At 34.1% G+C, this 25,296-nt stretch overlaps 1 protein-coding gene across 6 annotated transcripts in view; it reads right to left on the minus strand.

Annotated features, from left to right (window-relative positions):
- CPEB2 (cytoplasmic polyadenylation element binding protein 2) overlaps nt 1-25,296 on the minus strand; it is a 76,690-nt gene that overhangs the window by 44,383 nt on the left and 7,011 nt on the right. For 3 of the 6 annotated variants that reach the window (XM_021717246.1, XM_021717245.1, XM_008067350.1), the window contains 2 exons: nt 22,426-22,516; nt 5,187-5,237 (listed from right to left, as the gene is read on the minus strand). In XM_021717246.1, the coding sequence (XP_021572921.1) occupies nt 5,187-5,237; nt 22,426-22,516 (142 nt within the window). Of the gene's footprint in view, nt 1-5,186; nt 5,238-22,162; nt 22,175-22,421; nt 22,517-25,296 lie in introns of all 6 variants that reach the window. The other 3 variants (XM_021717244.1, XM_021717243.1, XM_021717242.1) reach the window with 2 other exon arrangements.

A 25,296-nucleotide genomic window follows, 5' to 3' on the forward strand; every position in this document is an offset into this window, starting at 1 on the left:
CAAAAGATATGAACAGACACTTCACAAAGGAAGACATCTGAGCAGCCAACAGACACACGAAGAAATGTTCAACCTCACTAATCATCAGGGAGATGCAAATCAAAACCACACTGAGATACCACCTAACTCCAGTCAGAATGGCAATTATCAATAACTCAAAAAATAACAGTTGCTGGAGAGGGTGTGGGGAAAAGGGGACACTTCTACACTATTGGTGGGAATGTAAACTAGTGCAACCTCTGTGGAAAGCAGTGTGGCGATTCCTAAAATCTCTAAATTTTTTTTAAAAAGAGATTTTTAAAATCTCTTAAATTCCTTCCATATGACCCCGCAATCCCTCTACTGGGAATATACCCTGAAGAACTCAAATCACTCTATCAAAAAGATACCTGCACACGTATGTTTATTGCAGCATTGTTCACAATAGCAAGAACCTGGAACCAACCATGCTGTTCATCAAAAGAGGACTGGATTAAAAAAATGTGGTACATATACACGATGGAATACTATGTAGCCATAAAAAAGAACAAAATCATCAATTTTGCAGCAACCTGGATGGAACTAGAGTCAATAATACTGAGTGATCTCTCACAGAAACAAAGATCTGAGTATCACATGTTCTCACTCATTTAGTGGACCTTGAACATCCACCGCAATACTATAAAAAAAAAAAAAAGACTGACAGTGGTGGGAAACTATGGAGGGGAGGGGAGGGGAAGGGAGGTGGGATTAATGGTAGTCAATATCTGTCTGGGAATGGGGAGATACCCCTTATGAACAAGGGTGCCTGAACGAAGCATATTTGTATACCTAACCCTTAACTGTACCCCACAATATCAAAATAAAAAATACTGAAAAAAAAAGAAAAATCATATATACTAATAAAAAAAAAAGTCGTTATTTTCCTTGAGAAAGGGGTGAGAAGAGTACAAAGGCAATCCAAACACAAATACTTGAACGACACATTGTTTTGTATTGTTCTTTACTAGTATGAAAAAGAGGTTTTTGTTTCACCTTGTTTTACTATTGATTGAATACAAAGTGTAAGATTTACACTCCTAGAAAGATAAACATCCAAACTTTCATTCTAACTTCAGACAATACTTAATTGCCGTTTTTTAAGACAATCTGCACATTTCTATATAATGTGACCCCCTGAAAGTGCTTCCAGATACTAAATATGGACTTTTCTACAATGTTTGAATTATTCAAGAGTGACAATCTTCAACTGTCAATTCAATTTAATCCAAGCAGCATGGTCTGTTGAGAAAGAGACTGCTTGTAGTTATATTTATGCTTTTTATTGTTTAAAATTTCTATACAACAACTTTGTGAGATACACAGGTATGGTCGTATACCTTTTTTTTAATATACCTGACTTAACAGAGGTTCAGAGTCAAGGATTTGCCAGAAGCACTTCATAGTTTTTGCCAAGTTTGACCAACTTCCTGGTTTTTATCCCATGCTTTATCATTTACTTAAAAGCACGGTTAAAAAGTTTAACTATAACTGCTAACTAACTATTAAGGTAAATTCATAAAACCTTTACAGATGTGCTTGCCGTATCTGCCTACCAACTGTACTAGTATTTATATATTCGTTTTTATTAAAGAAACTCAAACCTAGCTTCACTGTCAGTTGTTTATTTTCTAAGAAATGCTCTCTAATTGTAATAGTCATGCACATATTTTAATGTGTATCTCTGTACATCAAAAGTCATCTTGAGTACCCCAGAGAGCAAAGGTACCACATTTTAGGTAACACAGAGAGTTATTTTGCCTTTTTTGGCCTACATGTTGTCCTGATATAACTTCTATCAAATGGTTCTATAGTTCTACAGCAATAACATAAGACCAAGCCTTCTTGGTTAACTGCATACAATATACCTCAAATGGTTGAAAGCATCAATTACGTCTTCTCTTTATTTTATATTCTCCAAAGTAAATATATCCAACTCCTTCAACTATTCACAGGATGTAAGTTTTTACTCTTTCAAAGTTATTTTTGTCACTGCTCACCATTAGCCACTATCACAACTAACATTTATTTTCAGAAACTGTTTGAAATACTCTACATGAATGAATTCACTTACTCCTCACAACAGTCCCTCTGAGTCGGGCAATGTGCAATCTCTGTTTTAGATGTGAGAAAACTGAGTCAAAGAGCAGTTAGGTAAGCCATCCAAGGTTACAGACAGAAAAGCAAACCTGGGTTTTAACCCAGATAATCTGTCTCCAAAGTCTGTGGTACCAACCATCATGAACTGCTGCTTAATCACTACAAAAAAGACTGATGTAAAATTTATTACTAAATATTGATTTTTACAGTTAACATGGCTATGCTTGTTGTTTAGTAATACAACTGACTTAACCAACTGCCTAGTAGTGAGTTAAATCTTTGATATACTGAAGAAAAATTTTAATAATTCAGAAAGGAGATACCACAATTTCTTTAATCATGCAATAATATTTAATAAGTAGTACAGGGAAAGCCAGGTACTAACATCACTTAATTCTTGCATTTCCCAGAGAGATGATAGGCTAAAGATATAGTTAAATTAAATGTAGTTAAAAAATAGCTCAAGAAAAATTTCTCCTTACCTTTTACTATCCTTCTTTGCCTAGTTCTCTCTTCAATAAACTTGATGTCTACTAAATTTTAAATCCTCAAGACTTCCTTATCCCACAAATACAACCAATTATGTGATTCCTGCTTCATCTCTTAACCAATGATCCCAAATGAGTTAAAAAATGTATATACAGATATAGATACAGATATATATCTTTGGATCAAATTGTCTCTTTTCCTGACCTAAACAAATTTTCCTGTCCTGGTTTCATTATTTTATTTTTTTCTCCCCTAGTTCCTTGGCAGAAAAAGTTCAGAATTTATAGGTTGGCTTCCTGTACTATGTATGCACTGTGGCCCCAAACAGCACACGACTAAGCATACTCACACAAAACACAGATTAGTCCACAAGATGCAACTCTTGCCTGAAATAAAATATTTATGTTTCTACCACATAATGTGACTTTTTTCAACCTAACATACAGACTACTTATAAGGGCTTTTGGCAGCTGGACAAGATCATCAATTAGCATAATGTTATTTCGTGCAATGAAAAATGTATGTTGCACAAATAGTGTGGCTACTAAACTCTTTGCTTCCACATAACCGAAATATTTTACTTTTACTTATTTGTTTGCTTATTTATTTATTGAGTTGGAGTCTCACTCTGTCACCCAGACTGGAGTGCAGTGGCCGCTCCTAGCCACCGCAGTCACTGCTGGGCTCAGGTGATCCTTCCACCTCAGCCTTCCAAGTAGCTGGAATGACAGGCATGTGCTACCATGCCCAGCTAATTTTTTGATTTACTGTAGAGATGAGGTCTCACCATGTTGCCCAGGCTGGTCTCAGATCTGTGGGCTCAGGCCATCCGCTCATCTCGGCCTCCCAAAATGCTGGGATTATAGGCATGAGCCACTGCACCCGGCCGAAATATTTTATGGTGAGTACACATACTTCCTGATCCTTTTCACTTACTATCCATTCAGCAATCTAAAAACATCCGTAAATGATTTAACAAAGTATCTCATAAAGTACTTTATGTCAAGTAGACATTAATAAGTGAAAAATATCCAAATTCAAAATTTTCAGCAGAAACATTTTGCTTTTTCAAAAGTTAAAATAGAAATTTAAGTGATCTTTATTTTTCATGTAACAAAATAAAAGTATTTAAGGAAGTTGGACCCAATACAAAGATAATTCATTTTTACCGAAATCTATCATTATTTTATAAATCAAGCTAAGGGAATAATAAAAATTAAAATCTATTTTCAGTTTTGTAAAACTCAATTTCAACAAGATCATGTTTTGGTCATTGATTTGGCAACAGAGACCAGCTATCAAAATAATACAGCTTTCTTCTTGCATGTTAGAAAAAAAGCTGAATGGATAGACATTTAAATGCAATTTCTAGTATCTTTTTATTAAATCTACATAAATCATATAATTCACTAACTTCATAAACGTGGCCTACTGGACCATTGTAAGGTCCAGCCTGAACACAGCTTCTGCCTACAGTACTCAACCTGTCCCCAGCAATACTCTTGACAATTCACTTCCCAACCATTCTTAAAGATCCTCACAAATCAGATAACCCAGTGCTATAGACTAGGCTTATGAGTGGTGGACAACTCAACAGTGAAATGTTGAATCAATCACCTCCATCTAATGCTCTGCTTCTTCAATTTTTATCTCATTTCAAAATCCTATTTACCCTGACAATCTCCCAGGTGGCTAGGGCTTTATTTCCATTTTTCTGTCACTAGTTTTTACTTAATATTAGTTCACATGGTCTAGCTTTTTACACTGACTTTATTTCCAGCCTTTGTTCCCCAACTTCATTGATACCTTATTTCATCAAAGCTTTAGTTGAAATAGAAAAGCCAAGTCATTCTGATACTATTTTTAAAGTAAATACTATTTCTATTCTTTCCTCTTCCTATTCTCCTCTCTCTACCCACCTTTTGATTTAAAAATACTTTTGTGAAGGAGATTTTAATCCTCTATATCCTTACTCCCAGAACCATGGATGTGCTAAGTACTGAGATTCTTTGAATATGTGACTGTCTAACAGAAAGAAAACAAACTTTAATGAAAATGTATTTATTCTTTTCCTTATTCTGGTGAGTTTCACTATGTAGTTTGAATAAATTTAGTGTGACCATCCTATTTATAGAGTCACCAGTATATTAGTTAAATATACACACAAGTGCTATACTAAGTAGCAAGTTCTATGTACTTGCATACATTATCTCATTTAAGTCTCATAATAAATCTTGAGACTGCATTCCCAGTTCACAGATGGGGAAATGAAGGTAACAGTTACCTGCCCAAGGTCATATCTTAAACTGGAAAGGCCATATTCAAACCAGTACTAACTCCAAATTCGGTAATCACTGCATTAAAATCATACTATTACAAATACACTTCAGTGACTGCTTTGCTAGCCAGAACACACTTAGATTCCCAATTCTGTTTTCTGTAGAGAAATAGTTGTAGCTTTATTTTTATATAACAAAATAATTAAACTGCATATATGTGGAGGTTCAAAGAAACATGTATTTAATTATCTTTATTTATATAAATCAATTGGAAACATAAAATGTTTTTATAAAACTTACCGTTTAACATCAACAGATTGTCAGTTCCTGGATGTGGATAGCTCAATCGACCTTTAAAAAGACAAAAAAGGGAGTCTGAAGATTATAGAGTGATTTGAAAAGTGAAAAAAAGGCAGGGGTAAGGAGGAAATTGTTGAGCACAGCATATTTCTTAAGAACTAAAAGGGTAATGTTTAACTAAAAGTATATTAGCTAAAATTTTCTTTGAAAGTTGAAAACAAAACAAAAACAGTTAACTTTACTTCCTAGATCATAAGATCATAATGTGATTTGGGAACAATGCTGACAGAATAAAGCATATTTGTTTTTGAAATGCAAAACAACATAGGTATTCTAGTCTTGCCAACTTAATACGGAATGTGAATTTTTTAAATCTTTTAAAGCTGCTTATAATTTTCCCTATAGATCTTCTGTCGAAAGCAAAACTTGAAGGAAAGGATTTCGGATTCCTAAATCAAAAACAACTAAAATGTTCAAATACAAAATAAGTAGAAAACTCATCACAATTTACCATTTAATTCAATGTAGATTTATATGAAAGAAATTTAATAAAAATATCTTAAATGTATTATCACGAATGTAATTGAAAATTTAACTTGTTCAAAGTTTACAAAATGATTAAAAATATAAAAAATAAAATTCTTATAAAGCATAGGAGCATGGTATTTCCTCTGAGTCATTCTTCATTCAAGAGTTTTGTATTTATTAAGTGCAAAAGGGATACTACATACTGCTGTGGTAAAGAAAAAAAGTATGCACGAAACATTCTGTGGTTCATCCAGCAGTTTTACAATATAACATTTGCTTAATAAATGCCAACAGCTGATCATTACTTTATTCACTAAAAATATAATTTTTTTTCTTAAAGGCCTCATTCTCTAATAGGCTATTAGGAAGGCACATTAAAATCCATTTAGAAAATTGCTAAAATTTAAATGTACGGGATTTCAACACATTCCCTTTAAAAAAAGACATGACAGGATGTAATGCATTGCCACCAGAAGGGTGACCAATACATACTTGAATGAGTTTGACATAAAAGTAAAGATTAACTGCATCTACTTGACCACTTCAGCAAGTACTCTACCCCCATAAAAGAGAAATTGTTGGGTTTTGTTTTAGTTATGAATTTAAGGACTTCGATCATCTGCTAATTTAAGAACAGCAGAGATAAACCACTTTTCACATTAAAATATATGCTAGATATACATACATATACCTATGCATGCACACACTTCACCTGAGCTCAAATTTAACTATGGCATGTTTTGATTTTGGACTCAACAAAGTTAAAATAAGTGTTACTATCCTTCAAAAAAAAAAAGTACTACCTCTTATTCATATCTGAGGTTTATGTAGCATGACAGCTAACTGGATGACCTCTTAAATAAAGTTGTCATACTCTAAGAACCATACAAGTAAGTTTACTGTTGTGAAACCTTAACATAATGGAAAGAGAAATAGGAAAATAGGAAAATATGTACAGGAGTTACAAGACAGAAGAGCCAGGAAGCACAGCTTTCCTAAACTGGATTTCAGTAACATGAAACTTGACTTTGACGTATTATAGCTTATTTTGGAAATATGCCTATTTCTAAATATCTTGTTGCAGATGGCCAAATTTAGAGAACAATTTAAGGCCATGGAAAATAATGACTGTGATTTCTGACTTAAGATTTAAAGTAAAAAAAAAAAATCTCCCGCAAAAGTTAGCAACTCGTATTGCTATTCAGTGTACAACAAGTTAATTAAATCTTGATGTGGCAGATACAAACATGAGTAAGACATAGTCTCTGCTTATGATGTGGTAGGGGAGACAAACACAAATACACAATTTCAATAAAATCTGCCAGGTGCTATAAGAGCTATGTATAGCATGCTGTATAATAAAATACAACGAAGTATTTAACCAAACTGAGGGATTCAGGCAAGACTTCCTGGAAAAGTAAATTAAGCAAAGCCTTAACCTGAAGCCTAGTTCTGCCCTGAAAGATACTCAACTTATACTTGTCCCATAATTATCCTCTAATAGTTCATTGTTTACTTATTTATCCCAAGATATAGGTACAAAATATTTTCACTACTAATAGTCCTTTGACATCTTGGCTTTAAGTGGACTTAAAAGGCACACTGTACATGGAAATTTCAAAGGACAGATAATTAGCAAATGAACATATATTTGCATGCATATATACTCTAAAATATTATAGCTTCCCACATAGAAAAACTTCTCAACATGGACTAATAAATTACTCCAAAGTGAAATAAGCAAGTTTATACTCATTTTTAAGTTATCCAAACACTTTTCCTCTACCACAGTGAAAATATTAATACATCTTTATAAGTTAACTTTTAAAGTTATGTTTTATTTAGGATATTACTAAAATATTTTATTTAGGATATCACTAAGAACCTGCCCAATGATAGCAATAAGTGATAATATTTGAGGGTTTACTATGTAACAGGAGCTTTTCTAAGTTCTTTACAACCACTTAATCCTGACAACAATCCTATAAATTAGGTAGCAATTATCCCATTTTAAGATGAAGACAAGGTGTCACAACAGGTTAAATAACTTGTACAAGGTTACACCATTGCCAGGCAGCACTGGCAGGATCTGAACAGCAGTTTGGTGCCATTTTCTTAATCACTACTTTAATAATAATTTTCTCTTGACAATGTAATAGAGAGAAAGGTATGATGGGTTGTTGCACAAATGCATCTGTTAAGAAAACTCACAGAATGATTATATAGTGTATAATTTATTTTAAAAATTTGAATATTATACTTTATTTACCCCAATATATCCAACATATCATTTCAACATGCAGTAAATAGAAAAATTTATTAATGAGATCTTTTACACTTTTTAAATACTAAGTCTTTGTAATCTCGTGTGTATTTATACTTCTCAGTTTGGATCTAGTCACACTTTAAGTGATCAATAGCCACTCTCAGCTCATGGCTACTGGGTTAGACATTACAGCTCTACAGATACCCCAAGAACATTAATTATGTCATTTATTCAACTCATACATAAAAAGACACTGTGTAAGGAAGTAAGGACGCAGCAATGAAAAGAATACATCACTACTGCAACAGAGCTTGGAATCTATCATCTTGGCAAAAAAACACAGATATTGAGTAAATAACCATCCACATGTTTATGAAAAAGGGTGATAAAGAAAATATGTAAAGTGCTGCAAGAGTATTACAGTGCATAATTTAAATTTTAAAATAGAAAAAAAATTGTTACTAAACCAATTTCTGTTTATTGTCTAAAAGATCTGTGGTTACACACTAATTGTTACCTGTTGCTGCCAATAGAACTCTTAATGTTAGATAGACACAGAGTTGCCCAGATGAAAAAACTACATTTCCCAGCCTTCCTTATAGTTAAGTGTACATCTGTGTGTATGATCTAGTCAAGGGAATGTAAAGTAAAAGTGGTATGTGAAATTTATGGAAGAACTAGATCCTTAAAAAGAAAGACCTTCCTTTCCACTTTCCTGTTTGTAAATGTGATAGCTAAATTGAAGAAGCCATATTAAACTGTGAGGCAGAAATTGTGTGTTAAGGATAACACAAGAACGTGATAAAAGGAACTCAGATCCATGAAAATCACCATACCATTCTAGAAGTGTTAATGTTTCTGTAAGAAAAACAAAATTCTATCTTACTTAAGTCACTTATGAATTTTCTGTTGTTCTAGGAAAAACTAAGATTACAAATACTAGGGGTTCCTCTAGTAATAAATTTGGGCAAATTAAATTTTAGGTAATCAGGTGATTATTACTGTGAAAAAATAATAAAGTGTAATAATTTCATAATGGTTTAATATATCTATAAATAATGGATATATACTATCTCTTGACAGTACTACCTTTACATTAAGAAAGTATGTAATTTAAATAATTTAAAAATATATACTTTTAGGCATCAGTGAATAACTAGATGACCTACAGTAATTATAAATTATCTTACTTAACTTTAAATGGCAATTTGTATATAAATACAGTTGTTCCTTTGTATCTGTGGGTTCTTCAATCAACTGCTGATTGAAAATATTCAGGGAAAAAAAATTCAAAATGTCCCAAAAAGCAAAACTTGAATTTGTCATGTACCAAGTACAACACTGAATTCACGTGAATGAAGTGGTATCTAGGCATTGTACTGGGTGTTATAAGTAATCCAGAGATGCTTTAAACCAGCAGTCCCTAACCTTTTGTGACGTCAGGGACTGGTTTCATGAAAGGCAATTTTTCCATGGACGGCTGGGGGGAGGGACGGGATCATTAGGCATTAGACTCTCATAAGGAGTGTGCAACCTAGATCCCTCCCACGCACAGTTCACAACAGAGTTTCCTGCTCCTACGAGAATCTAATACCACACTGATCTGACAGAGGATGGGCTCTGCTTGCCTCCTGCTTACCTTCTGCTATGCAGCCCAGTTCCTAAGAGGCCATGAACCAGTACTAGTCTATGGCCTGGGGGTAGGAGGTCCCTGCTTTAAAGTATATAAAAAGATGTGCATAGGGTTTTATACATATACTAGGTCATTTTATATAAGGGAATTGAGCATCACAAATTTTGGTGTCCATGGATACCAAGGGGCTACTGTATCAAAGCTTTAGTTCATGTTAGCCACTTTAAATGTACATCTGAGCAACTAAAAATACTAAGAAATAGGACAATTACATGCAACTTATCGCTTGCATACACAAATTACCAAATTACTGCCAGAACAAGTATCTGGCCCCTCATCCTCCACCACTGACTGTAACTAACTGGCCTCTGGGTTGCTCCTCATGCATGCCAAGCATATTCCCATTTCAGGATCTTCCTCTTTTTTCTGATGGAAATACATTTGCTCAGATATGAACAAAGCTTGCACCCCTCACTTTATTCAGGTCTTTAAGAGATGGCATCACTGACCATCCTGCCTAAAATAGCAGCTGCTTTCTCTATATTCTTGACAGTGTTTTTTTTTCTTTACAGTACTGATTATTATCTAATATTTTCTTACTGTCTCTATACTTCTTTAAAATAGAGGATCCATGAAGGCAGAAATTTTGTCTCTTTTATTCTCCACTGTATCTTTAGCACCTAAAATAGAGCATCACATGTCATGGGCTGTCAAATATTTGTTGAATGGATAAATGAAATATTTCATCTTATTATGTAAATCATGGACTCAACTGAAAGTACAGAAATGTGTGTGCATACATGGCAGGGAAGGATATTCTCTGAGAAAATGAAAAAAAAAAAAGCCACAAAACAAGGCTGTATTTCAGCTCATTGCTAAATCTCTTAAGTATTGGTGGCTAAGAGGAGATATGCTGCAAAAGTCCTGCTTGTTGCTCTTAAGATAAATTTTTCCACACTTCACAACTATTTTCTTTAATGAAAAAATACAAAAAATGTACTCCAAAGCCTCAATATTCACAGTCAATGATGTCAACCAATTCCTCAGCGATGAGAAAATTGCTAAAGAACAATGCCACATATTTTATCAACTATTTTAAAGAGAAAAATGAATATTCAAATCACATATGAGAATCATAAAGAGCCTGGGAAGGAGTAACATTAAATAAAAAGAGAAAGGCAGTATGGTGCGCTGGTTAAAAGTACAAACTGAAGAGCCACCAAGTGCCACACCTACCTAGCAGTTGAAACTTAGACTATTATCAAGAATAAGCCAGTCACTCAGTTGTAGTATACAGGTAAATTTCTCTTAGTCATGCAAATTAAATGTTAATACACATATAGTCCTCAGGAACAGTGCTTAGCTTTAGTAAGTGCTTAGTAAATGATAAGTAAAACGTGTTATATATTGTTTATGCATATTAAGCACATACCACACACATCCTTAACTAAAGACATCTAATACTTCTTTCTCATGTGCTTTAAATAAAGTTCTGCTTCTACTAATTTAATAAGACTATTCCAATTTTTAAAAAAATAATCTTAGTGTTACCTTTACTTCCAAATCCAATTAGGAAAAAAAAAAGGTTCATGTGAAGTCTGGTAAAATCCACTTAGAATGTGGTCATTACCAACCTTGATTAACTCCAATCTCTGTTCAGATCCCAGGGGCAGGACAGTCATTCCTGACCTCACTCCCAAATCTCAATGCATGCCTCATAAAAGCCTAAGAATAAGATCATACAAACGTAGAAAAGACCCTTAGATCCAAAATACCAGATCCCAAGAGAGCAACAGAATCATTCCTTTCCTACATCTAATAAAAGCCATCAATCAACTTTAGATTTAGTTGAAGCTAATTTAGTTAACTCGCTCTTAAATCAAAATCCTACCATACACGTTTTGACCTACTGATATGTACAAATTTTAAAACTTACCCAATCAAAAATAGAAAATTTACTAAAGAACACCAAGTAACATAGAATAACAAAAAGTTTTGTTTCAAGCGAAGTGTAAGCACAAAAGAAAGACAATGGTGAAAGACTAACTTTAAGTCAATAAATATCTGGTAAGATAATGTATTACCATATAGCTGTTATAATAAAACTGGTACTAATTAAGCTAAATGCAACTAATAGTAAAAATCAAGTTGAACTAATGATTGCAAAACTTCATTTACATTACAAGGGTCTTTAAATAAAATATTGATAAGCATTAGAAAAGACAAATGGGCAATAAAACATTGCCAATGGCAATAGGAAGTAACATAAAACTTACACGTAAGTTGGCAATATACAGAGGATCCCAAAAATCCCAGAATTTATTTTTTTAAATTGTGCATTTATTCTTACATGTTTAAACTTCAATCACCTTCAAAGAACTATCGGTTTCATGCAATATGCCTATAGAGACACTTTTCCCACTACTCAAAACAATTTTTGAACTCAATCAATTTTGATGACTTTTTTGTTTTATTTTCTGTCATTTTTTGTTTCACCTCTTCCATATTGACAAAATGTTTCCCCTTGAGGACATTTTTTTATCTGGGGAAACAAACAAAAAAAAATGTCATTTGGGGCGAGATTGGGTGAACAGGGAGGGTAGGGCCAGGGGAAAAGACTTTTTGGTCAAAAACTGTTGAACACTCAATTTGGTGTGGGCAGGTGTGCGGTCAAAGTGGAAGAATCAGTCATCTGTTTGCCACAACTCAGGATGTTTCCTTCATAAATCATGATGCAACCTTCTCAAAACTTCCAGATAAAAACTTTGGTTGACCGTTTGATCCACAGAAACAAATTCCAAGTGGATTGCAAGGGGCCCGCCCTCCAAAAGATAATTCTGTTTTTTTGGGGGTCCCCTCTTGTATATTTATAGCCTCAGAAACAAACGCATTAGTTTAGTCTATGGAAATAAACACAGAGAAAAGTCATTCAATTTTATTTATAAATTCAAAATACCTAAATGTCCAATTATAGGAGAATAGTCAAATTATCTTACATATATGATATAATATACGACTATTTTCAAAGGTTCTAAATAACTATAAAGAATATGAATTACAAAAAATGTTTAATTATACAATCAATAATTTATTGAGCCCCTCCCATTTGTGTGGTATTATGACAGATGCTGCTTCAAGGTAAAGCAAGACAGATGTGCTCATTGTTCCCATGAAAAGTCTTATGTGAGAGATATTAAAAAACAAATTACTGAATCTAAAATAAATGAGAAAAGTGCTCTGAACAAAAAGAAATATGATTCTCATGAATCTTTAATATAAAATAACCTATGCTTGGTAGGGGTACCAGGAAACCTTCAACAAGGAAGTAGAAGTTGGCTAGGAATTACAGAGACTTCCAACTGAACATGAAAGACTGAAAGACCTCTGTTGCTTTTTGACACCCCTAAAATGACAGTTAAAGTTTGAAAGAAGCCGGACTCGGTGTCTCAGCCTGTAATCCCGCGCCTTTGGGAGGCTGAGGTGAGTGGATTGCCTGAGCCTGCGAGTTCGAGACCCACCTGGGCAGGCGAGACCTCATCTCTACAATAAAAAAAAAAATAGCTGGGCGTGGTAGTGCACGCCTGTAGTTCCAGCTACTTGGAAGGCTGAGCAGAAGGATCGCCAGAGTCCCAGCAGGTGGAGGCTGCGGTGGCCGGGAGCGGCCACTACACTCCAGTCTGGGTGACAGAGTGAGACTCCAACTCAAAAAAAAAAAAAAAAAAAAAAAAGTTTGAAAGAGACAGAATCCCATAGGGTAAAGAAAATTAAACAAGATCATAAAACAACTATGTCATCAAATTTCTGGAAGCTGTAAATGTGAATGGCTGAATGTTAACTGACTTTGTAGACCTGAAAAACACAAACCTATGCCAGAAACAAGCCATTTACTGTAGTAGACACTTGGATAGGTTCAGAAGTAAGAAACTGATTATCACTGAGGGTAGAAGTAAGGTAGCACTGAAAACAGGAAGGTTGAAGATTGCTTGCTAGTTTTTAAAAGAACTCTAGGGACACTCATTCCCCTCGTTGGTTCTCCTAAGAAATCTAGCAGCCAGGTCTACAGTTTTCGGGCAAAAGATTTGAAGATCCACATCTACATTCATTTCCTAGACAAAAAAAAAAAAAAGACCTAGATACATTCTAACAGTCACACCTGATTTACTTATAGCAATCACCACCAGTTAATAAATCCAGCTATGTATATAGAGTTTCCAATCCTTATTTTTGTGTAAATATGAGTAGACAGTAAAGAATCATAAAATATTTAATGAAAGTCTCAGACATAAAAAAAGAACATAAACAAACAGAAAAGAAGAACTTAGAAAAAGCACAAACAAGGAATTGGGAAAATAAAAATAATCTTCAAATGCTAAAATAGCCTCCAGAAAAACAAGATCAGATGAGAATAAGACATAATAGGAAAGTTCTTTCTTTTCTCTCTCTCTCTCTCTCTCTCTTTTTTTGAGTTGGAGTCTCACTCTGTCACCCAGACTGGAGTGCAGTGGCCGCTCCCGGCCATCGCAGCCTCAACCTGCTGGGCTCTGGCGATCCTTCCGCCTCAGCCTTCCAAGTGGCCGGAATTACAGGTATGCGGTACCACGCCTGGCTGATTTTTTGATTTATTGTAGAGATGAGGTCTCACTGCCCAGGTGGGTCTCGAACCCACGGGTTCAGGCAATCCACTCACTTCAGCCTCCCAAAGGCACGGGATTACAGGTTGAGCCACCGAGCCCGGCTAAGAAAGTTCTGAGAATGTTTTTAAGGAGAGTCTTAAAAACTAGTCAACAAAAAGTTGTAAAATAAAAACCTCAATAGAGTAGTTGAAAAGTATGGAGATAAGGATATCTCTTAAAATGTAAAAATAACCTTCAAACATTAAAATATTCCCCCAGAGACATAAAATCAAACAAAAATAAGAAGACATAATAGGAAAGTTCTGACAATTTTTTTTAAAAAAAGAGTATCTTAAAAATTAGTGAGCAAAAAGTCTTAAAATAAAAAATCAGTAGGAGAGTTGAAAAATCAAGAGATAAGGATATCTCTTCAAAAGACAAAACAATGGAAAGTAGAAGATGATGAATATAGAAGGTTTAACATTCAAAGAACAGGAATTTCCCAAAGAGATAGAATGAAAAATAAAAAGGAAGAAATTACCAAAGAACTAATACTCCAAATTTGCAAGAACTTAAGAAATAAATGTCAGAATTAAAAGGGTCTAATGAATGAACAGATCAATAAATAAAATAAATGAAGGCAGGAAGGAAGGTATGTAAGCACATATGCACTCCAAGACTCACATTTCACTATTATGAAATTTCAGAACCACAGGCATGAAAAGATCCTAAAAGCTTCCAGAAAGAAGAAAAAAATTAAAATCACAAAAAAGGCAATCATACAAATGAACAGGTTTCAAAACGGCATTATACTTAAAGCAACCCTGAGGCTAAAAGAGAATGAAGCAATGCCTTCAATATCCTAAATTACTACTATGTAATTCCACACTGGCCTATCATACTATATGGGTAGAACAACTCTGTTTTCATACATATAGTCTCAAAATGTATGTCTCATCAGCAGGAAGGTACTGTAAGGCCCAACAACAACAAAAAACAAAAGCATAATCCATTTAAAAAAGATTGGGACATGAATTCTACAGCAAAAAGGAATTCCCAGAATTATGAAAGTCCCAAAATGACTGCTACAGAGGGCTACGAGAATGAAAGAAATCTGTCGGAATGGTTATTTAATGTGTCTACCTGTATTGAAAGAACCTTCACAGTTCTACAGACATACTTTGGGATAAATTAGTGATAACGTCTTAGAAAGTCAACAAACCAAAAGAAGATAATAATTAATTCCGGGGAAAACAAAATTATATGAAAAAGAAGATGTTATAATACAAAACATACAAGGTTCATCTATGAATATTATTTGCATTATCTTAGTAATAAAACTTTTGATTTAAACAAAATGATTACAATGATTTTGGACAAAAGAGTAGACGTTTTGGAAGATAGCTAAGTCCTAGTAGGGTATTAACTATAAATACCTAAAATGCAGAAAATATAGAAGTATAAGCATTTATTTACAAATAACAACTTTAATAATCAATGAAAAAAAGTTCAAAGTGACCACGCTTAAGGAACGGGAATGAGAAGTAGAGAAGGATAAAGGAAGAGAATTCTGGCCATTGCTTTGTTGAACTCTGGTAGAGCCACGTGGTTCTTTGAGCTATGGCCACCATGATTCCTAAGCCTTCTTCCCCTCCCCTACCCCGGGAAGGTGAATATTCTTCTCTCTCTCTCTCTCTCTGATTTATTTTCTAAATAAACTACATTAAAAATAAAAGAAAAAAGGAGAAAAGATTTATATTTTTTGTTATATAAGATTTATGGTACTATTTGACTTCTTATGTATATATATCTTTAAAACAACTATTTTACAAAGTTCACCAGTTAGAGAGAAGGTAAAGATTTAATTATTGCAAATATTTTAAGTTTATACGCACAAAAAAAGAAAAAAACTGTGGTTATTTTAGTTTGTGGGACTACAGATGGTTTAAAAACTTGCTTTTTGTAGTGTTTTCAAATTTTCTTTAATGACTGAATACTACTTTTTGTAACAGGAAAACAAAATTTTTTAAAAGGATAAAATGCTATCTTCAGAGGAAAAGTCTTCAAAAGAGATTCTCAGATATGTCTTCAAATATTATAAGCAGCTAAAATTCATAGGCCTAATCATCCCAAGTGCTTGTTTCTAATCACTGCAAGTTACATGTAAGAAACATTCTTTTTGTTGTTTTACCTTCTACTTAAAAATATAAGAGATAAAAGCATAGTTAAAATCATATGAAAGATCCTTTGTGGTGAATAACAGGCTTGCAGTAAGCATGTATATGTTCTGAATAAATAAATGTGATTTGGGGAAAATTCATTGTAGTTTATGTCTGATAAGTTTTAGCTTTTAAAAAGGAAGTTGCAGTCTGTCAGAATTCAAATCATTTTCCTAAATATTTAAAGATGTTTGAAAAAAATAACTCAAGTATGTTTTCAAATTTAGTAACAGCTGGTAATAAAGACAGCTACCTAAAAAGAAATCAAACTTTCTATCTATGATACTATATTTCAAGTAAGTTTTTTAAAAATAAGAACTTTTACAACCACATTTTCATAACTTTCTTTTCAATCTATAGACATTCCCACTGATGACAAAAAACCTCTTGTAAATTGTACTTTCACTTAAGGTCAAACTTACAGAGTAGTTGGAGGGTAAAGTATTAAGATTTAATACAAGTGTGATCACCTCTTAATAAAACATATACTTAATAAAACATATAAGGCTTCTATATAAATATAATTCATACCAATCAATATTTTTTCTTCCTATCAAAGGCCAGTGGTCTATAGAAAAAAGAAAAGAAAATTCAATGGAATAGAGGGCAAAAAATATGTAAATTTTACTTCTTTTAAAAATTATCATTTTATTTAAAAAACTGAACGCACACACAGCAAGCCCTCTTCATTCATCTTTTAAAAAAAACATTCTTATTGATTAAAAAATAAATAAATAAAAATACATTCTAATACATGTGATTTTCTTCTATACTTTTAAAATTTTATTTTGCAATTATGAAAATTTTGACTCCAGGAAACACCAGTGGTTGAACAAAAGTAAACTCAGTTTTGAGAAATGCATCCATCTCTCTGTCAGAGGGAACAGGGCTGTGTAAGAGGAGTAGACATGACTGCTCTGGCAGATCTATCATGGGCATGTGTTTTATTTTGCATCTTGTTATTTTAACAAATGCCATTAAACTTTCACGTTTCCAAGATCTCTTTGCTGTTGCTCTTCTATACTAGAGTTTCTCCAGGTGTGCCCTTCACCTCACATGCACTATACCACCTTAAAGGAGTGGGCCCCAAAGCCTGCATGGTTAACAGGCTCTCAGAGTCTGAGAATCTGTGTTCAGCTCAACAGGTCTTAAATTCCAAAATGCAAGTTCCCACATTGGAGACTTTTAGAAACTTATAAATTATCTTGTGACTTGGTACTTCAACCTTAAATTAAGGTCAGCTGAAGAGAAACAGGGAGAAGTGGTAGAAGCAAGTCACTTTTTTTGGGGGGGGGGGGTAATACACAACCACTTAGCACTTTACAGAAAGAACTTCTTATTTTCTCAGGACAATATTCCCTAAAATAAGCCGAGCTTCTTACTCTAGGAGTCTTAAAAAATAGGAGTGTAGCAACCAAGTAATAAAAATCATGCTGGATATCAAAAACAGTAAACAGAAATTTTTAAAGGCATCAGACTTAGAATAGGTATGCAAATATAAAACTGCAAAGTTACAAAACAGTACTTGGCAAAGCATGATTTACTTTAACCATGAAAAGAATTCATGCTTGATTTTCTTTTGAAAAGCAAAATGTTTGCCAAGAATCAAGATAGTCTTCAGAAAATAGGACGTTAATGAAGAGAAACTACTGCAGAATAAATAAAGCATATTGGTCACAGTGCTGCTCATACTAAGGAAGCATGTAACAGTGTGTCAGCTTTTGCCATCCAGAGCAAAACATAGTTAACTGTTAACTGAGTCATCACAAGCTGGCCAACATCAGGCAACCCTAAACAAGCAATGCCAGGATTAGCTTGCTTTCGGTTCCTTAAATATGACAATCTTTTCCATGCTTTTTGCCCATGCCACTGTGTTGGTTTAGTTGACACGTTCCCCACAATATTTTTTCATCATTGTGCTATTCAGGCTTCAGGTTTCAGCTTCCTTTACTCCATATCTAAATTAGGTACTTCCTCCTACGTATAATCTCTCTAAACACCTCATAATCACCCTCCATGGTATTTCTAACACACTGTAGTCACATGTATATTGTGTTTGTGTAAGATCTCTTTCTCCAATAAGCTATACATTAAATCATGGCAGAGGCCACATCCATCTCACACAATGTACAGTCAATGTCCATGACACCGGTGCAAAATCAGGCACACTTAGTGGAATACAAGGCATTCAGAGATCCATCTTGGGTTGCCTTCACTTCCTATCTGTACAACTCCAACAAGTCTAGACTCCTTCCCAACTTCTATGTTAGACCATAAAAACCTTAGCATTAAACAATGGAGGTTCTCTATTGACCTGTTAAAACCATAGGAAAATGGAAATATGCTGTAGTGAAGTATTTGGGGCATAAGAGTACAATCTCTCAGTTCCGTCAGGCTGGTAGCGTGCCGTTTTGTTAGAATTCTAGAGATTTGCTTGACAACTTTTCTTCCTAATGACACTCTCATCTTGAATAACTTTTCTTTTCCTTTAGACTTAAGAGTAGAAATGAACACAAATTTACACCTCTGTCTTTTACCTCTATGGTAGGCAGCCTGCATGATCCTTGCCTCCTAGTATTCACAGCTGACCCGTCCCAAATAGAACAGTGCTGCCCTATGTAGCTACCAGGATGCTGTGGAAATGATGGCATGAGAATCCAAGGTTAGGACATAGAACACATTGGGGCATTCACTTTGAGCTTTTATCATTTACCCTGGGGGATACCAGCAACCATGTTGTGAGAAAACTTTTGCAGCCCTGCAGAGAGGTCTATGGGGCAACAAACAGTTCTTCTGCCAACAGCCAGCCATGTGAGTGAGCCATCTTGTAGTCAAGTCTTCAGATGACTGTAGCCTCAGCCAATATCTTGACTACTACTACCTCATGAAAGATCCTCAGTTAGAAATAACCAGTTAAACTGTGCCCAAATTCTAACCCGGAGATAACATAATATGATAAGGGTTTATAATTTTAAACTACTAAATTTTGAGATAATTTGTTATACAGCAACAGATAACTAATACAATCTCTCATCACTCAAGTTCATAGTTTTCTCGAAATTTTCACTATTAAGGAATTAACTTTTAAAACTTACCCTTCAACTGCCTTTTTCACTAGATTCCAAACGGAAGATAAAACAAATGGCTAGTTAAAAATTTTTTTTTTAATATAAATAATATTTATTTTTTAGAGAAAAAAAGTTTTCAATACAAGGGATCCAAAACAAATCGGAATTGACAAAAATTTGTGCATTTATTGTTACACGTTTAAACTTCAGTCACCTACAAAGTACTCTCCGTTTCATGCAACACACCTCTTGAGATACTTTTTCCACTACTCAAAACAGGTTTTGAACTCATCAATTTGGCTATTTTTGGTGCTTCTGCCGTTTTTTGTTTCACCTCTTCCATATCGGCACAATGTTTCCCTTTGAGGACTTTTTTCATCCAGGAAACAAAGTCACTTAGGGTGAAATTGGGTAAAGTGGGAGGGTGAGGCATGGGGGTCATGCCATCTTTTGGTAAAAAAACTGCTGAACATTAATTAAGCACAGTGTGGGCAGGTGTGCTTGTGAATCATGAAACGGACAAATGCATTGAAAGAATCTCCAGAAAACATTTACTGAAGCTGAATGCAGTCTCTCACAACACCGCTAGCTGGTATATGCTACACTGGTTCGGATAGGCTCCTAGAACACTTACCTAGTAGAGGAAGCCTGTACTATAAGGAGCCTGCTCTTTGAAAAATAATTCCAGGTTTTTTTGAGTCCTTCCTCATAAATAGTGGACAAGATATGCTAAAAGGGATGAGTAAATGAAACAGAAAAGATGGGATAGAGGGTGAAGTGCTGTTCTAATGTCAGAAATGAAAAGAAGGCAAAACAAATTTAGCTGCTTAACTCTGCTTGGTTTCCTCCACTTGCCACTGCCTGCTCTAGCAGATTCTACTGAGGTCCAGCCCAAAGAAAAAGTGTAATGATTGGAGTGTGGGGAGGAAGAAAATATACACTATGATATTCTGGAGGTAGTAGTTTGTATTAGTTAGAAAAGAAAGAAAAAAAATGACAGCACTTGAGTACCAAGATAATTTGAAATATGAATATGATGACGATTGGTATCAGTCTTAATTTTTACAATTCTACGTAGAGACGGTCGCTCAAATGTCTTTTTCTTTTCTTTTCTCTCTTTTTGTATTCCCTGCCATGAAACATATGGAACATAAAATATTCCAGAAACAGAGATTTGTCACCATGATTCCCAAAGATGGTGGTGGACACATTTTTCCTCTTTCCACAGCCAAAGATTATGTTTTCTAATAAAATATACTGAATTCACTCTTTTAAGATTTTAAAAAAATTATTAAATTCCTTTTGGCCTTATCCTGTTTCTATTTCCTTTTCAAAGTGCTCTCTCTAGGTTTCCCTTCACTATTACTATAATCAAGGCTAGAAAAAAGAAAAACTAAGATAATAGTGCTGCAATTAATATTTTCTCTACCATCTTCAAAAAGCCTTTGTAAAAAAGACTAGGAAAAGCAACAATGAAAATCTTTCAATTATTCACTGGTAATGGCTAATAATCTTGATTTTATCTTTTATTAAGAGTTTCTAAGAGTTTTCTTTCTCGAAGTCAAGCAGATATACAGAGGAAAGTTCTTAATTATAAACTGCTGGTTTGTAAGCAGTGGATCTAAGACAAACACCACTGAGACTGTCAGCATAACAGTGAAAAAGAACAAGCATCCATATATTAATACTCAAAAAACTAAGCTGAGTTTTGGTTAGCAGTTAAAAAACAAACAAACAAACAAAGTAACAAAACCCAACCAACCAACCACCCAACGAAAAAAACCCTAAAAGTCCAAAGTATAACTTGTTATAGTTCATATGGGGACTTACCATTGGCACACATCATTAACAACCACTAATAACACTTAGCTTAAATTAATTCCTTAAAACGAAGGAATTAGAAAGACAAGAAATTAATTTACAAAATTCATGAACAGAACAAAATGGTTAGCTATTAGGTCAGTACTATCAACTTAGCCCACTACCACCTTTCTTCTAGTCTCAAAGTTCTAGAGTTTTTAGGATAATCTTGTAAGAATTCTTACTTGGCTTCACAGAGATAAAAAAAGGTAGAAAGTTTACAGATAATCCATGGTTTTAATTCAGTGAGAGGTTTGTAGCCACAACCAGTCAAACCTCTCCTCAATTTCTGACTTGCAGAAACTGTGAGGTAATATTTGTATTAAGTTACTAAGTTTAGAGATAATTTGTTATGTAGCAATAGCTAAATATCTCCCATGACTCAAGCTCACAGTATGCTAGGTTTTCACCACTGACATAAATGACAATATTGTATAAAGAAATGTAAAATAATTACGAACACTTTATTTTATACATAGACTATAAGCATGTTAATAAAATTTCAGTACCATAAACTATTTATGAATAATGCTACTGCAATATCAGTGGGCTGATTATTTTTTCTAATTTATCTCAGCATTTAAGAAAATCTGTTCACTTCAGAGAAGCTACTATAAAATATTGGCCCTTTTAAGATCCTATGATATGACAATAGAAGAAAAATGAGATGAAAAGCTAACTTAGGACAATTCTATGTTGGAATCACTGCAAATTGTGAATACGAATATTCTAGAAAACATTTAATATTTCTGTACTTGCAAGAATTCTAGAAAAGTGACTAGTATACACTTTAGATTCATTCTTCATCCCCTGGTAAGCTGTAGCATATCTCTAAATATACATTTTTCTTAAATTATAAATCAACGGAGGCAGTTTCACATTAACAAAGGAAAGAGCATAACACTGTATATAAATAAAGATTCTTATTAATACACGTATAATAGAATTTTATAGCTGATATAGGTGGTACTTAGTGTTCATTTTCATAACAAAAATTAGTAAGAAAAGCAGACAAAATTGGTACATAACATAATTTTTTAAAAGTGACCTACCCTTAAGAGGATCATGCTCTGCTCTCATAATATCAATAAGAGAATTTTCCAAAGAGTGCATATTCAAACTGTCATACATTCTACTTCGATCCTGGAGGAGGAAAAAAAAAAAGACATATAATCTACATAATTTTATTTTCAAAAAGTGATGACAAAAATACTATCTAACTTATCTTACATAAAATAGGATATTTGATTTATATAATATTACTAATCAATTTGTAACTCGAGAAAATTCCAATTACTAAGAATCTCATGAGTTACAGTATTTCTTGTACTGGAGAACATTATTATCAACATTTATCTCCAAAATCTTATATCCAAGTAATCTCACTGGCAGTGTTAATGGAAAACACTAAAATAACTTCTATTGCTATCATTCTCTATAAAGATCCCTAAAAAGTTATCGATACAGAAGGCATTTTTACTTATTTACTTAACTTCTAAACTTTTCTTACGTATCTAGGAAGACAGATATTCACATACTTAGAAGATAAATATTTGGGGGGAATAATTTAATTCCATAATTGCACCATACTTTAAACATCTATCAAATATTTTGTTATTTGACACAGTAGTCTGAATTTTGCATAATGCATAAACATATAGTAAAAAAATCAAAAGCATGACACACTAAATCAGAACAAAGACTAATGCCTAGAATATTTATATTCAAATTTCACTCTCTAAAGTGCTCTTGTTTTTGTCTCTGCATTTCTATACCCTCCCTAGTCACCAATCCCCCCACGAAACAGAAAGGTGAGAGGGAAAGATAAAAGCACACGCATCTCACAAACTCTGCTACTTCACTGAGTCTCAGAAGTCTTTTGTGTTGTCAGAAGTCTAGCTTGCTAACTGGTCGATCCCTCCGCTTACATACTATGAGGGATTTTATTCTTTAACACCCACTAATTTATACTGTATTCTGTTCAACACATACCCAATGTACATGAAAAAAATATATAAAGAAACTACCATAGCAAACTCTGGCCCACGACTTCCAAATAGCCTGGGTGTCTTATCCCAAAATACTCTGATACCCATTTAAATCTCCCACCCGTATAAGAGTGTGCGAGCGCACGCGTGCATGTGTGTGTGTGTGATCACTTACAAATGTGCACATGTATGTATATGTGGAGGAGGCAGGGTATGCTATTTTAAACTTTCAAAAAATTATTACCACAGAAAATGGAAAGGGGAGAATCAGAAAATTAAGTAGGGAAAAAGAAGTCCCACAAAATCAAAATAATGTCCATGAGCTTCAAGAGAGACCCAAAGTCTCTGAGATAACATATAACATACTACACATGGGTGTACAGTAATTCCCCCTTATCCATGGTTTTGCTTTTTGCAGTTTCAGTCATCTGTGGAACAGTTCAATGAGATATTTAGGGAGCGAGTGAGAGACCATATTTACATAACTTTTATTATAGTACATTGTTAGAGCTGTTCTATTTTTATTAGTTATTGCTGTTAATTCCTTACTGTGCCTAATTTGTAAATTAAACTTCATGTCTTGGAATACACCCCCCATGGATAAGGAGGAGCTACTGTCTAGATAATGTTTTTTCTGAAGGAAATGTTCATAGTTTTCAATCGGGGTCAACACTCCAGTGAAAATTCAGAACAAGTTCTTTAGAAGCTGAAGAAAAACATGAGAAGCTTTCCTAAGAATATATTCATTTATTTACTCTACTTTAATGTTTGAATAGAGTTATAACCTTTTTAAAGCTAGGGGGCCAGAATCACCACTGTAGACTGAACAAGTTGCTTTCAAGGAATTTAAAAAGGTGAAAAGTAACAAGGAAAGATGGAAAGAATGCTAGACATAGACAGAGGCTCTTACTCCAGCTTTATCACCAATTAACTTTATCAGTACCCTTTACTGATTTTTACTGAAAGAACCTTGAGGCAAAACACACCCATCAATAACAGCTGTTCACTAGAACAGTGTCCTTGAGTAGTGATAGAGGCGAAAAGAATCAATGAGCTATAATAATGATTCCCGAACTTAAGCATGCTTCAAAAAACATCTGGAAAGCTGATTAAACACAAACTGCTGAACTAATGAACAGAGTTTGATTCAGTAGGTTTGGAGGAGTACCTGGAAATGTGTATTTCTAACAAGTTTCCAGTTGGTTCTAAAGCTGCTGGCCTGGAGACCACATTTTAAGCAGCAGTTCGTTTCTTGACCTTAAGTTACTAAACTTCTTTAGGCTCTAGTTCCAATTCCTAGAAAATAAACACATCAGCCTAGAAGATACCTTAAGTCCCTTTAAAAATAACAGAAAAAAATACTCAAAATACTGTACAATTAATGAAATAAAACAGAAATGGAGAAGAGAATGGCCCTTAAGCAAAAATGACATAAAATTTTAGGAATCTTCAGTGCTTCCACTATACTGTGTCCATAAATAACTGTTGATTTTCCTGTCTCTCTCACTAAACTTCTAAGCTAATTAAGGCTAGGAGCCTTCTAATTTCAGAACACAGCAAGCTCTCAAATGTCTGTTGAATTAATACTACTTTATTTCTACCATAAAAACTGTAAAAATGTGTAAGTTGAGTTCTGTGAGGGCAAAGAATGTACTTTTAAATGGTAATTATAAAGGACTATGAAGCCTTATCACAATCCTCAACAGAATATGTAGTCAAATGCTAACTGACTAAACTGAGATAAGCATAAGATATTAATGTGGCTTGCTCTCAACTCGTATTTCCAACCACCCAATAAGATTAAGTACTATTATATTTAAAGTTCCCAAATGTTTTAGAAACAGAATTATAGCCGGACTCGGTGGCTCAGCCTGTAGTCCCGCGCCTTGGGAGGCTGAGGTGAGTGGACTGCCTGAGCCCGCGGGTTCGAGACCC

Source organism: Carlito syrichta, unplaced genomic scaffold, assembly GCF_000164805.1.
Source record: "Carlito syrichta isolate Samal-C Ts95f unplaced genomic scaffold, Tarsius_syrichta-2.0.1 Scaffold309483, whole genome shotgun sequence".
Classification (NCBI taxonomy): Eukaryota; Metazoa; Chordata; class Mammalia; order Primates; family Tarsiidae; genus Carlito; species Carlito syrichta.